This window comes from Alexandromys fortis, unplaced genomic scaffold (genome assembly GCF_014885135.2).
Source record: "Alexandromys fortis isolate MF-2015 unplaced genomic scaffold, M_Fortis_MF-2015_v1.1 scaffold_144, whole genome shotgun sequence".
Taxonomy (NCBI): Eukaryota; Metazoa; Chordata; class Mammalia; order Rodentia; family Cricetidae; genus Alexandromys; species Alexandromys fortis.
Window position 1 is genome coordinate 2,652,086 of NW_026068021.1, and position 14,803 is coordinate 2,666,888.

The 14,803-nt window shown below is 49.5% G+C and overlaps 3 protein-coding genes across 5 annotated transcripts in view; 2 read left to right on the forward strand and 1 right to left on the reverse strand.

Moving 5' to 3' along the window:
- The window catches only part of Nudt1 (nudix hydrolase 1), a 9,000-nt gene extending 5,874 nt beyond the window's left edge, over positions 1–3,126 (reverse strand). Inside the window, exon 1 of one of the 3 annotated variants that reach the window (XM_050163168.1) lies at positions 3,036–3,126. The gene's annotated coding sequence lies outside the window, so the exon portion shown is untranslated. Of the gene's footprint in view, positions 1–1,769; positions 1,790–2,357; positions 2,403–3,035 lie in introns of those variants that run through there. The other 2 variants (XM_050163167.1, XM_050163166.1) reach the window with 2 other exon arrangements.
- On the forward strand, positions 2,356–6,414 carry Mrm2 (mitochondrial rRNA methyltransferase 2). The gene is made up of 3 exons (XM_050163164.1): positions 2,356–2,460; positions 3,061–3,350; positions 5,269–6,414. The coding sequence occupies exons 1-3, from the start codon at positions 2,453–2,455 to the stop codon at positions 5,709–5,711; spliced, it is 741 nt and encodes a 246-aa protein (XP_050019121.1). The 5' UTR covers positions 2,356–2,452; the 3' UTR covers positions 5,712–6,414.
- A 3,651-nt stretch (positions 6,415–10,065) lies between these two features.
- Positions 10,066–14,803, forward strand: part of Mad1l1 (mitotic arrest deficient 1 like 1) — a 315,330-nt gene continuing 310,592 nt past the window's right edge. The window contains exon 1 of the mRNA XM_050163154.1: positions 10,066–10,129. The gene's annotated coding sequence lies outside the window, so the exon portion shown is untranslated. The remainder of the gene's footprint in view (positions 10,130–14,803) is intronic.

A 14,803-nucleotide genomic window follows, 5' to 3' on the forward strand; every position in this document is an offset into this window, starting at 1 on the left:
TATTTATTATGTATACAATATTCTGTCTTTGTGTATGTCTGCAGGCCAGAAGAGGGCACCAGACCTCATTACAGATGGTTGTGAGTCACCATGTAGTTGCTGGGAATTGAACTCAGGACCTTTGGAAGAGCAGGCAATGCTCTTAACCACTGAGCCATCTCTCCAGTCCCTGGGATTCCATTCTTAGTATCCATGGTGGCTCACAATGGTCTAACTCCAATTCTGATGGCCTCTTCTGGCACCAGGCTCAAACGTAGTGCACAGATATAAATGTATACAAAATGCCTATATTCATACAATATAGGTTAACTTAAAAACATAAGATTGGCAGTGGTGGCACATGCCTTTAATCACAGCACTCTGGAGGCAGGAGGCAGAAGTTAAGCAGATATCTGAGTTTGAGGCCAGTCTGGTCTACAGACTGAGTTCCAGGATAGCCAGGGCTACATACACAGAGAAACCCTGTCTCAAACAAAACAAAAACAAACAATACAACTTAAAAAGAGAAAAAAGAAGAGGGAAACTTGGTCCTGGTGATGAGGGTGGTCAGCGGAAGAAGTGTGCTTGGCATTGGCCCGTGTCCCTTTCCTGACACTGACTTGCCCATGCCTGAGGTCCTGGCTTCCTAACACAGCAAAGTCAGCCATCTCTCTTATATGTACCAGCTATATACAGCTGCTTTTCCATATCCACAGGTGACTGGTACCAGGAGACCCCTACCTGGCCATGGATACCAGTATCAAAGCATGGTGAAATGGCTTCTATGAAACGGCATATTTGCATATAACCACCACGCATCCTCTAGTCCACTTAAAATGCAACATAAACACTGTGTAAATAATTTTCACGCAGTGAGTCATGACAGATGGCCACCCATTCAGGAGATGAGTGACTTGTTTGCAAGGATGTTCAATGAGACAGAGTCATGCTATGTAGCCCAGTTTGGACTTGGATTCCCAACCTTCCTGCCTCAACAACCCGAGTGCTGGAAGGACAGGCATACGCCAGCACGCTCAGCTACCTGTCTCGATGAAGCTAGCTGGTAGGACAAAGATGATTGGAGTCTATATAATCGGAATCTAGTAGAATGGGCTTCGCCATGGCTCTGTTGGTTGACATTGTTTCAAACATAGACTCCCCACATTGTTTTCCCCTCTGTAAATGGAAATATCTCACGGTTGTTAGGTTTATTAAGCGAGATAGTTCTACCAAACAAGGTTAGTTGGGGTTGAAGGATGTTTTTGATTCGCTGGTTGAATTGGTCTAATCATGAGCCCACAGAAAGAGATAGCTGTTGGTCTTTTGTGTGTCCCTGCCTCTGTGTGAAGATCACAGTTGACAATGGGTTGCTCTTGGCCTATCTTTTTCATAGTAAAAAAGATTTAATTCATGTGTATGAGAATTTGTCTGCATGCATGTCTGTGCACTGTGTGCATTCAGTGCCCACAGAGGTCAGAAGAGGGCATTGGCTCCCCTGGAACTGGAGTTATAGATGCTGGTGAGCCGCCACGTGGGTGCTGTGAACTTGACGGGTCTCTCATTGGAACCTGTAGCTCACACAGTCAGCAAGACTAGCTGACCAGACTGCTCCAAGGACCCCACTTCTCTGCCTCCCAGCATTGGGATGACAGGCACAAGCCACACTGGCTATGAAAACGCCTCATGCATGTGAAGCAAGCATTTCACAGGTATCTATCACTCCAGCCCCAATTAACCTTGTTTTCAAAAGCTGCTCCATTTAGTAAGACTCAGAAATGTATAAAACTTACTTTCACATTTTCTGAAGAGAAAACATGCGCAGGGTCTAAATTTGGAAAGAGGTCAAACGGCCGAGCCTATAAAGAAACTAGACTCTCCGGGACGCCGGTTTAGTGTTCCCTCAGCTCAGTAGCTGTGATCTGGTAAATCGGAGGCGTCTCGGAGTTTTCATATGCTAGAGGCTGAGGTGGTGACAACTATCTTGTCTGAATTGACCTCAACTGTGACAGGTGTTGGAGGCAATGCACAAGGAGTGCAGAACTCAGACCTGCCTGCAGGGGGCACTCTGCAAATGCTCTTCCCGAGCCTCCACTTCCTGGAGCCTTTGCAACCTGGCTGTAAACTACCTCTGCACCAGTTTACCGCCCAAGCCCCAGGTCCCAAGTTCCCTTTCCCTCTGATTTCTGCTCCCTACCATCTCTAGTTCTGTTCTCCCCGACCTCAGGTCTATCCAGCACCCCAGTCTTTCTGGCTGGCTTGAAGCATCTCCCCAGTCCTTGCTCCCTCTTCCCTCCCCAGATCTCCGCCGGCACCCCAGCACCCACGATCTCCCGCGTCTTTCCCTCACTCAGCTCCCACGCAGCGAGAATCATCCATACCTTCGCGCCCAAGCTACAGCTTCCTGGGGCGGGGCTCAGGTTGGAAGCAAGGGCGGGACTTCCGGCGGCGGGGAGGAAACCGCAAGCAAGCACCCATGGCTTGGTGAGTGGAGTTACGGTGTCCTCCTGCACTAAAAGGGTGCCTGCTGCATGCGTGAGTGCGTGGAGTGGATGACGGTAGTTGGGAGCTCAATGTCTCGGGCCGCAGAGGGGCGCTCTCAGCCTCTGTCCCGGCATGCGAGTCGCGTGTTCACGATGTTTGTTCATGTACAGACGTGAGTGAGTGAGGATTTCTGCGTGGAAATAAGTGGATAGGCTGGGGACATGGTTTAGCGAATAAAGCTGTGCATGCTTTGAGGACTGGAGTTTGGATGCCCGGAACCCACAGAATACTGGGCTTGTGTGCTGACCAGATGTGACGCCAGTGCTAGGGAGGCAGAGACGGGCCCCTGGAGCAAGCTGACAAGCTAGACTGGCTGGTTGGCGACTTTATCTCAATATGTAAGATAGGGAGCAAACCAGAAGGACATCCCTTGTCAACTTTGGGATCTCATAGACTCGCAGACACAAATGTGCACACGCGTACTAATACACATGCTCGCATACCGTACATACATATGCAAAAATAAAAAAATAGGTTGAACCAGGACCTCCTACCTGCATCTCTGTAATGCCTACCTGCTAACTCCTTTCTCGCCAACAGGTACCCGAAGCTTGTAGGTGTTCCCCTTAAGGCTCAGAGATTCCACACAGCTGCGTGTCGCTATAAAGCTCGGACGGGTGCCGAGCACCTGTGGCTGAAGCGCCACCTAAGGGACCCGTTTGTGAAGGCTGCAAAGGTGGAGAGTTACCGCTGCCGCAGCGCCTTCAAGCTCCTGGAGATGAATGAGAAGCATCATATCTTGCGACCTGGCCTCCGGGTGCTGGACTGCGGGGCGGCTCCCGGAGCCTGGAGTCAGGTGGCGGTGCAGAGAGTCAATGCCACAGGCGCAGGTGGGATGTGCATGTCACTAGGCACTACCAGCTCCTCTGGCTGCCATGAGTTGGAGGGAATGATAGCAGCTCTTTATTCAGAGACATTGTCTGAACAGCTTTCTAAGTTGGCTTAGAGATGATAGTTATTGAAATGGGACACAGGCTGGGGAAGGCGCTCAGCGGCTAAGTTAAGCAGGTGTGCTGGTGCAGGCCTATGATCGTAACATTTGGGAGGAGAAGGCAGGAGGATTAGAAGTGTAAGATCATCCGAGCTACACAGTAGGTTTGGAGTTCAGGACAGGTGATCCCGTCTTGGGGGATGGGAGGACGGGGACAGGAGATGGGGGGCGGGGGACACGAACAGGCAAGCCTGTGGGGGAGGGCGGGGCAGGGGCGGGAATGATGTTGATGTTGTGGAGATGGCTTCTTCAGCAGTCGTTCTCAACATGTGGGTTGCGACCCCTTCGGAGTCCCGTACTTATTTACATTACTATTCAGAGCAGCAGCAAAATTATAGTGATGAAATAGCAACAAAATAATTTTACGGTTAGGGGTCACCATACCATGAGGAACTGTATTAAAGGGTCACAGCTTAGTGGATAAAAGGTGCTTGCTGATAAGTCTGATGGCCTAAGTTCTCTCCCCAAGACCTACACGGTGAGGAGAGAACTGATATTCGAAAGTTGGTCTTTGGCTTCACAAGTGTGCATGGAGCAACTTACACACACGGTAAACCAAGGGTTATTTTAAAAAGAACCAAGAAGCAAACTAAAAAATAGGCCACATGAGTTGGCAGCCAGCCTGGGCTGGATACCAAGCCCCTGTCTCAAAACAAAACAAGAAACCCCACAAAACTAAACAACAACATCTTAGTTCGCTTTCTATCGCATGGTGAGCTCCACGACCAAAACGACTTGGTAGGGAAGACTTTCTTTCAGCTTACATGAAGGGAGGCCAGAGGCAGGAGCCGAAGCAGAGCTCTTAGGGGCACTCTGCATACTGACTTGCTCCTCCAGGCTTGCTCAGCCTGTTTTCTTATGGACTCAGGCCCACCTGCGTGGGGTGGCACTGCTCACAGTGGGCTGGGCCATTAGGAGGCTGTACAGGCACCTGCACTCCAGTGCACATCCACACATGCAAACACACACATGTCAATAAACAATAAATCTAAAAGCCAAACCAAAACAACAGAGCCTGCTTACTCTTGCCTCTGATCCTTAACACTCTGGAGGCAGAGGTAGCAGTTCTGAGTTTGAGGTCAGCCTGGTCTACATAAGTGAGGTTGTCTCAAGGAATAAAAAGCAAACAACCATTAAAAAAAATAAACAAAAAGCAATGTTGGGAACTGGAGTTGGGTGTAGTGGTACCTACCTGTAACCCCCAACCACTCAGTGTGTTGAGACAGAGGAGCTGAAGTTTGGGACAGCCTGGGCTACCTAGTGAGATTCCTAATTTAGAACCAAAACAGGCAGAATAAAATAAAAAGATAGTTGGGAGAAGAGTCCTAGAGAAGAGGAGGCTGGGGTAGGGAACTGACAGCAGAGTGGGATTCTCCCTGTCCTGTGGTCCTACCTCCACCTGTCATGCAGGATGACCGAGACACCATTTCCTTTGCAAGTCTCAGCTTCCTCAGCTGGCCCAAGGGGAGTAGAGGACACCCTTCCCCACACAATGTGTCTTTTATTTTCTTCAACTTTGAGAGGCAGGATCTCACTTGGTAGCCCAAATTGGCCTTGAACGTGTGATGATCCTCCTGCCTCAGGCAGCCAAGTGCTGGGAATATAGGTCTGTGCCATCACATCTACCTCTGTGTCTTCATATAAAAGGCCTCTTGTGGACAGAGATGTGTGTTAACTGGTTTTCTTGGTCCTGGTGCCTGGCTTATATTTTGGTAGGGAGATTCACAGTGTAATAACACATTCCGTTGCTTCCATAGACTCCAGCTCTCCTGTGGGCTACGTGCTCGGGGTTGATCTTCTTCACATATTCCCTCTGGAAGGAGCAACTTTCCTATGCCCTGCTGATGTGACTGACCCCAAAACTTGCCAGAGAATTTTAGAACTGCTTCCCAGAAGGAGAGCGGACGTGATTCTCAGTGACATGGCACCCAACGCCACGGGGATCCGAGACCTCGATCACGACAGGCTCATCAGCTTGTGCCTGACCCTTGTGGACATGGCTGTGGATATCCTGCATCCCGGGGGAACACTGCTGTGCAAAACCTGGGCCGGAAGTAAAAGTCACCTGCTACAGAAGAGACTGACCCAGGAATTCCAGAATACGAGGATCGTGAAACCAGAGGCCAGCAGGAAGGAGTCTTCAGAGGTGTATCTCTTAGCCACGCAGTACCGGGGAGGGAAGGGCTCCATGGAGCAGTGAGTCTGCCCTGCCCTCTGGGGGTGCTTTCCTGACAGTGGTTGGGATCGGAACTGTATTGTGGATGTGGACAGCACCCAACCAGGCACCTCTGAGTTTTAAAGAGATGAAAAATGTATTCGAGGTTCGTGAAAAATGATAAAAGTGGAGCCAGCACGGTGGCTCAGTGATAAACGGTGCCTGCTACTGAGCCTGATGCCCTGAGTGTGCTCTCCAGGACCCCCACAGTGGGAGGAGAGAGCCAGCTCCCGAAAGTTGTCCATCTCACCCCCATGTGCACACACACGAGCAGATGTTTCGGGATGGTTTCTGTCAATCTGACATTTCTTTCTGGGAAGAAAGAATCCAGCTGAAGAACCGCCTCCATCAGATTGGCCTGTGGGCAAATCTGTGAGAGGAGACATTTTCTTGATTAATGATTGACGTGGGAGGAGGGCCTAGCCCAATAGGAGCAGCACCACCCCTGGGCAGGTAGTCCTGAGTTGTGTAAGAAAGCTAGGTGAGCAAGACACAAAGAAGGAGCCAGTCAGCAGGGTTCATCAGTGGCCTCTGCTTCAATTACTGCCTCCAAGTTCTTGCCTTGAGTATTAGCCTTGACTTTCTTCAGTGATTGGTTAGACTGGGATGAGGAAGTCAAGTAAACCCTTTCCTCCCAAGGATGCTTTTAGGTGGTGGAAACAAAACTAAACAGTCTTCTATATCATGATTTTATCTTTCTGGCTTTTTATTTTTTAATTCGTTTTTGAGATTGGGTTTCACTCTGTAGCCTGAGCTGGCTATGAGCTCACAATCCTCTTGCCTCACCTCCCAAGGGCTGGGATTACAAGTGGATATTGCCACACCTGGTTCATGATGTGTTTGAAGAGAGTTTTGACAAAGACAGATGGAGATTGAAGGCTATAAAAGGGAGGGGACAAAAGCAGGTTGTGGCCTTTAATTCTGCTCTCTGGAAGCAGAGGCAGGTGGGTCTCTGTGAGTTCAAGGTCAGTCTGGTCTACAGAGTGAATTCCAGGACAGCCAGGGCTACACAGAGAAACCCTTTGTCAAAAAAAGAACCAAACAAAACAAGAAACCCAAAACTTGGAGGGGCAGGAGAGATCTGAGGTGAAGTGCTGTTCCTCCAGAGGACCCAGGTTCTCTGCGCTCACATGGCAGCTCACAACCATTAGTAACCTGAGCCCTTGGGATCTGACGCCCTCTTCTGGCCCCCATGGGTACTGCACTAATGTGCACAGACACCCACACACAAATTCAAAACAAAAACAAAAATCATGGAAAGAGCCACCTCTTTGTAGACCCAGAGAGAAGATGTGGCAGTTGTGTCTGTACCGCTGTCAGCGGTTCCCTGTGTGGTGAAGGTCTCTGCACTAACCGCAGTAGCCTGCTGGGCAATCCAGGGAAGGATTCCGCTCTGGCCCGGGTGAAAATGGCCGCCAGAGTTCTCAAAGGCTTTTCATGGGCAAATGTCTGCCCTGGGTGTTTGAAACAGTCGGGACATTTGAAGCCGGACTCACACTCTGGTGCCAAGCAGCTGCGGTTGCTGTGTGGCTCCCTTGGTGGATCTGTGGAGGGTCACAGAGGAGGGCGCCTACACCAGAGAGGGAGGATGCAAAACGTGGCTTTCACCTCAGAGCGGGTAAGAGAGAGTTTATCCTGGAGCCCAGGCTGAGTGACTGTGGCTCAGGAACACACATTTCGGTCACTCCGCATCCCATGTTCCAGCAGTATACTAGTTTGTTTAAGTTTTTATAGTAACAGAAGAAAATTCTAGGTCAAGCACTTTTTTTTTCTTTTCTTTTTGAGACAGGTCTCTGTGTAGCCCTGGCTGTCCTGGAACTCACTCTGTATACCAGGCTGGCCTCAAACACTGGGATTAAAGGCAGGCACTACCACCACCCAGCAATCAAGGCACCTTCCAAACACACTGGAAACATTAAGTAGTCAGCTACAGCCAGAGACATCTCGGCTGTACACCTCAGATGTTACCTGATGGTATTTAGCCTTTTAACTGGTGGATATTAAAGGTGTTAAGGATAATGCATCAGAAAGGTTTTATCTGTTACAGGATGTTAGGTCAGACACAGAGGTGGGCAGGGAATGGCCATTTAGGGAGGCTGAACAGTCAGAGTAAGTTTTAATTAGGCTCCAGACCTGCCACCTCCCAACCTCCCCCAAGCATTGAAGCTCTTATTGGTCCATCAGCACAGCAGAAGGTTAAATTGAAGACAGAATAGCTTTCTGCAGACTTTCTTAAAATTACACTGTTGAGCCTGGGGTGGTGGTAATGCTTTTAATCCCAACACTGGGCAGGTAGAGTTCCAGGATAGTTAGGGTTACACTGAGAAACCCCATCCTGAAAAAACAACAAAAGACACACTACACTGGCATCAGAGATGCACTGTTTACACTGTTCCCTATAAGGGTCCAACATCAAGGATGGGAGAGATGCTGCCATCAGTTAGGGTTGACCTGCCTTGAGGGAAGGAGCCCTAGAGCTCTTCTGGCAAACAGAACCCTGGGGGTAGCCCAGTTTGGATTTCCAGTGGGCACAGGAAAAATTCCAAGACTATAGTACTTCAAACCAACACTATAGAACTGGATGTGTGTGTTATCACACACCTGTAACACAAGTGACTTGGGAGGTTAAGATATGATAATCATGAGTTCAAGGCCAGGCTAGGGAACTTTAAATTCCCTGTGGGATTTAAAAAAGAGCATTTCAGTGGTAGAGCTCTGGCCTAACAAAAACAAGAAACAAACAAAAATCTCAGGCTGAGCATAGTATGGCTCATGTCTTTAATCCCAGCACTAGTGAGGCAGAGGTAAGAGAATCTGTAAATTTGAGGCCATCCTGGTCTACAGAGGGAGTTCCAAAACAGCCAGGGTAAGACCATCTTGAAGAAAACCAAAAGCCAACCAAACAACCATAAAACCAAATCTCACCCAAACAAACAGGACACCTGTAGTCAGACTGTTTCTGTCCCACCAGCCAGCTCCCCGTAAAATCATTCAGAGACTTCACATTAATTATAAAAGCTCATCTGATAGCTTAGGCTTGTTTCTAACTAGCATTTACAACTTAACCCATTTTTATTAACTTATTTTCTGCCTTGTGGCTTTCTTACCTTTACTCTGCTCTCCCCATGCTGCTTCCTCTCTGGCAACTCCCTGCCTCTCCACCTTTCTCCTAGTGTCCTCTCTGCCCTGGAAATCCTGCCTAGCTATTGGCTATTCAGCTTATTAAACCAATCTGAGTGACAAATCTTCACAGTGTACTAAAAGATTATTCCACAGCAAACCCCAGCTGGGACATGGTGGCACATGCTTGTCATCCCAGTGTTGAGATTTATTGTCCCAGACTGTGTCCCAACAAACCAGGTTTGGCCACTTGTCCTCAATATTTAAAAAGAGACACATTTATAGCAAATCAGAAAAAGATTTATTTAATGTGGCCACAATGGGAAGAAGGACATCCCCAAGAACCAACTTCAGGGGCCTGACACTGACATAGGGGGAGGGTTTTAAACAGAAGGCAAGAGATCTGCTCCAGGAAGCTGTCTGGCCTGGGTGTGGTCAGTGCCATCTTTGTCTCAGCTCTAAGGCTTTCCTCACCTTTAGATGACAAACTCTAAATCATTTCTGTGGAGATAAGTTCTTCCTATGGCCGCCCCAAGGCTTCAGTCTTTTCTTCTCCTGGGAGGATATCCTTAGGAGGAATATAATATCTTGGGGTCCTTTATCTCAAGAATCTGATAACCAAAGAGGCAGGCCAGTTTCAGCAGCACTAAGGAGGCTGGGGGTTCCAGTCCCACCTGGGCTGGGCTACACAGTGAGGTCGAGGCTAGCCTGGGCTACAGGGAAAAATTCTGTTGTTCAGGTGTTGGGGGTGAGAGATAGTTTATTTTATTTATTTACTTGAGACAGGGTTTCTCTAACAACCTCGGCTGTCCTGGAAGTAGCTATGTAAACCAGGCAGGGCTCGAACTCAACAGAGTGCCTCCTGCCACTACTTGCCGGTTGGTGACGCCTGCCTCTAATCCCACATCAGACTGTGGACCCTGGACCCGCACCATTATTGAAGTCATGAAACGTCAACTTCCCTAAAATTTGATCCCTCCGCAGGCTGTGCTATTTCACACATTACTGAGCACTCAATAGCGGTGGAAGAGTGCCTTGTGGGCCAGTGGGATACTTTGGCTCAGCTTTGGTTGCAGGTCCCTAGGCAGGACGCCGAGGATATAGAACTGTCTGTCCTCAGGCGAACCAACCTCTGGGCAAGCCTGTGGGCTCACATACTCTATGCTTTACGGGCCCCTTTCTCGGATCTCGCGAGACTCGAGCGGAAGTCTCGCGAGACGTAGGCGCCGGCGGAGAGGAGGGAGATCCGAGCGTCGGCTGCTGCGCAGGACTGCTCTGCTGAGGTTAGTGACTGAGTGGCTGGGTTTGCCTGACTGGTAGCTGCGCGCCCTGCCGGGGACGCAACGAAGCCATGGGATGGAGCTGTCCGTCGCGATCGGGCACGCACACGGCTCGGGTCGGCTCCTGTCGCGCGCCTTCCCTTTGCAGGGTCTCGGGTGTCGCGCTCCCGGGGCCGGAGTGGCTGGTCTCCCATTCCGGGGTCCTGCTGTAGGATGCGGGGAGGCGTGCCTGGACCGGGGGTGGGGAGCGGCGTGGCCTGTGGTCTGAAGGGCTCCCGGGTCGGAGTCGGTTACATATTTGCAACCCTGTAGGTCTGGGAGATCGAACTCAACTTGACAGCCTTAGCGGCACGCCCCTGTTAGCGCCCACTTTATTTATTTGTTTATTTTTGGCTGTAGTGGGATTGAACATAGGACCTCCTGTATGTTAGGCAAGCACTATACCCCTGAGTCATGTCTCCATTCTTTTAAAAATTTAGTTGATTGAATTAACGTGTAGGTGTGTGTAGGTGTGTAGGTGTACACATTCCAGGGTTTCCTGTGGAGGAGGACAACTTGTAGGAGTTGGTTCTCTCCTTCCACCATATGGAAGGTTTGGAACCCTATTTGTTTGACTTGACCTAAAGTGCATTACAGACTGTGATCCCCATTCCTCCCAACCTCAACCCCAGTACTGAGGAGTGAACCTAGGGCTCCGTGCTTGATAAGCAGTCACCCACCCAACCCCATCCTCAGCTCTCTTTCCTTCCCTCCTTCCTTCCTTCCTTCCTTCCTTCCTTCCTTCCTTCCTTCCTTCCTTCCTTCCTTTCTTTCTTTCTTTCTTTTTCTTTTATTTTTCGAGACTGGGTTTCTCTGTATAGCTTTGGAGCCTGTCCTGGAACTAGCTCTTGTAGACCAGGCTGGCCTTGAACTCACAGAGATCCACCTGCCTCTGCCTCCCGAGTCCTGGGATTAAAGGCCCGCGTGCGCCCCCACCGCGCGGCACTCTTCTTACTTTTTATTCTGTAATAAGTCTCCCCAAGTTTTCCAGCCTGGCCTCAAACCCCTTATGTAGCCCAAGCAGGCCTGAACTCGTGACCAGCCCTTGAATTTGTCTCAGCCTTCCGAGTACCTGGGTGACAGACCTGTGTTACCAAGTGTCAGAGTCCCAGGCTGTCCCTGGGCTGAGACCAGAAAGAAGCTGTGTAGTATCTGTCAGCTCAGAAGCCCTCTGGAGCAGCTAGTGTCCTGGGGAGGGTCTGCTGTCTGGCAGTTCAGGATTTCTGTTGAGTGGGTACAGCCTTAGACACCTGTGTAGTGTGGCAGCTCCTGAAACTGCTGCCCTTCATACTAGTGTGTTAGTGGCTGAGTTCAGAAGAGGGAGGACAGAAAGCGGCTTTTATTTGATCTTGGAGAGCAGAGGCTTGCTCCTTCCCACCCTGCCTGTTGCCCACAAGGCCCACCAGCTTTGCTATGTATGTTATTGGGGTGCGTGCCAAGGTTCTGGTTAAATGGAAAACTCAGGCTAAATTTCAAAAAATTAAATTTACTTTTTTTTTTTTTTTTTTGAGATTGGGTCTAGCTGTGTCACCTGGATCTGGCTGTATAACCAAGGCTAGCTCCGAACTCATGGTCTTGCCTTAGCCTCTCAAGTGGGTTGTACATTCCCTTTCTTCTTAGGAACCCGTCTCAGATTGAGAAATGCTTGGGCTCGTCCTCCCTACGGAACCTTCGTCCTCCCTACGGAATCCCAATACCTTCCCTGGTCCTCAGTCTAACCTGGCATGCCGTCTATGGCAGCTTCTCCTTCCTCTTCCAGAAGACTGGGGAGGACTTTGGGAAGCCACCAGGGCACCTGCAGATTCCCTCCATGTTGAGGATGGGGACCACAACCTCAGTGGTCTAGTCCATGGGCTGACTCTAACTGGAAGCAATAGGGCAGCACAGGTGACCTCCAGAAGAGGGCCTACGTGATTACTGGGCTCTTGGTAGGATACTGAGGAGGCTTGGGTCTGCTGCCCCTACCACCACCATGACTTTTGAACCCAGGACAACATTGTCTATTGTTGGCAAGCCTATTTTGTTCTTATTGGATGAAGAGCCTTCTTCAGACCTAGCAGAATATTCTGTACCTACCCTAGAGTCCTGTCTCTGTTCTGGTGTATGCGGGTTGTGTGTGTGGGGATACGGGGCCATTAAAGAATGGCCAACCTGTTGCCTAATCCTGAATCTGTCTGCTTTTGTTGTGAGGGTACTCTATAGCCCCCCTTTTTTTTAATATTTAATTTTATTTTGTGTTTTTTCGAGATAGGGTTTCTCTGTGTAGCTTTGGAGCCTGTCTTGGAACTCTCTCTGTAGACCAGGCTGGTCTCAAACTCACAGAGATCCACCTGTCTTTGGCTTCTGAGTGCTGGGATTAAAGGTGTGTGCTACTACTGCACAGCTTGACACCCTCCCCTTTTTAAATTTATTTATTTATTTTGAGATGGGGTTTCTCTGTGTAACAGCCCTGGCTGTCCTGGCACTCACTCTATAGACTAGGCTGGCCTCGAACTCAGAGATCTGCCTGCCTCTGGCTCCTGAGTGTTGGGATTAATTTGTGCACTGTTATTCCACCCCTCATGTGTGAATTTTCCAAGGTGCGCAGGTGTCATGCTGTGGTTCTCAGTTCTTCCCCTTCTCCATGTGAGTCATGGGGATCAAACTCAGGTCAGCAGGCTTGGTGGCAAGCATCTTTACCTAGTAAACCATTTCTCCAGCCCCACACCAGGTAATTATCCCAACCCTCACTGTCTGAATTAGAGTTATACCATTCCATTCTGATGCCACCATTCCAAACTAAGAAGCGTGCCCAACCAGGGGGCAGCATCCCTAGTTGTCCTCTACCCTTACAGTACCTCGATCTCTCCACCTGACTAGTTGCCGCCAGTCACTGCTTGCCACTCAAGAACCCTGGCACACTTCTTTTGTCTGTGCTTTCCAGCTTTTCATTTTAACTAGCTCCCAGCTTCTGTCTGACAGCTGGATGCTGCCTGTTGCCCTCATCCGGGTTTCTTATGAGTGCCCTGGGCCTGCAGGGCCACGGGAATGCAGCAGTCCTGCCATCATGGCCCCTGTGTCAGCCTGGATCAACACATGCGTCTCCATGGACCTACTCCCTCCCTGGCCCAGCCTGCTACTGATCTGAAAAGAGCCTCAGGCTCTCCCTTTCTCTAGCCTCTGGCTTCCTTCAGAAAGCCGGTAGCTGACCTGTGCTGCCTGTCTCCAGCTCAGCCTAACCCACCTTCCCTGCTGGGGTGGGACTGGGCATTTCTACCCAGAGCCTTCTGACCTCCCTGCCTCCCTGCCTCCCTGCCTCCCTCCCTGCCTCCTCCCTCCCTACCTCCCTCCTCCCTCCCTCCCTCCCCTTCTTTCATTTTTCAAGACAGAGTTTCTCTGTGTAGTCCCAGCTTTCCTGGAACTAGCTCTGTAGACCAGGCTGGCCTCGAACTCATAAGTGCTGAGATTAAAGACATGCACTACCATGTCCAGCCTCTCTCTATTTTTTAGTTTGTTTTTTTTTGAGGCAGGTTCACTCTATGTAACCTTGGCTGTCCTAGAACTCACTGTGTAGACCAGTGCTGGGATTAAAGGTGTGCCCCATCATACTCATCTCACATAACTCTCCTTATGCACTCCCCACCTCTGTGCTCACTGATACTACCCAGCTCTGTGCTCTACCACAGGGATACTCCCACCTGGCCACAGTGGGAACCCACCAGCCTCTTGCAGTGCTATCCTACTGGTAAATACTCAGTATGGGAAAATGAGGTGACAGTTCTAGGCAGCTGGGACATCACTCCAAGTATTTTTTTTCCTTTTTACCTTTCTTATTTATTTATTTATTTATTTATTTATTTATTTATTATGTATACAATATTCTGTCTGTGTGTATGCCTGCAGGCCAGAAGAGGGCACCAGACCTCATTCCAGATGGTTGTGAGCCACCATGTGGTTGCCAGGAATCGAGCTCAGAACCTTTGGAAGAGCAGGCAATGCTCTTAACCACTGAGCCATCTCTCCAGCCCCTCCTTTCTACCTTTTTAAAAAAATAAATCTTTATTTGTTATATATACAGTGTTCTGTCTGCATGTATGCCTGCAGACCAGAAGAGGGCACCAGATCTCATTACAGATAGTCCTGTAATGTGGGTTGCTGGGAACTCAGGACCTCTAGAAGAGCAACCAGTGCTCTTAACCCCTGAGCCATCTGTCCAGCTCCCAACTTTTTTTTTTTAGTGACTGATCTTTGGTATCACTTCCCTGGGAGTCTTCTTCCTCTGTGGGTATGGTACTATGTCTGTCTCCTCATTGGGAAGTTGGGTCTTTGTATCCGAATTCTCTGTCCCAGCATGGAGTTTCTTCCTCTCCTGGCCTCCATTCTCTCCAGCTCATATCTCTGATTTGCCCTCTTATGGGCCTCGGTGTCTCCACCATGTCCTCAGTGTTACCTGCATGTCATACTTCTGAAAGCTCTGGTGAGTCCTCCAAAAACTCTAAGGCTGAGTCTCAGGACCTCAACAACAAAGTGCAAATACACACATAGGGACAGTATTCTCTGAGGTGTTGGCCAGCATGGTTGGTTCTGTTCCCAGAGCTCCTCCTCACCCCTGGTTCTCTCTCTCTCTCTCTCTCTCTCTCTCTCTCTCTCTCTCTCTCT

Bases quoted from the DNA above. Each gene is read 5' to 3' on its own strand.
- Mrm2 (XM_050163164.1), top strand. The intron at 3,351-5,268 runs GTGGGATGTGCA...TTGCTTCCATAG, and splicing joins AGTCAATGCCACAGGCGCAG to ACTCCAGCTCTCCTGTGGGC.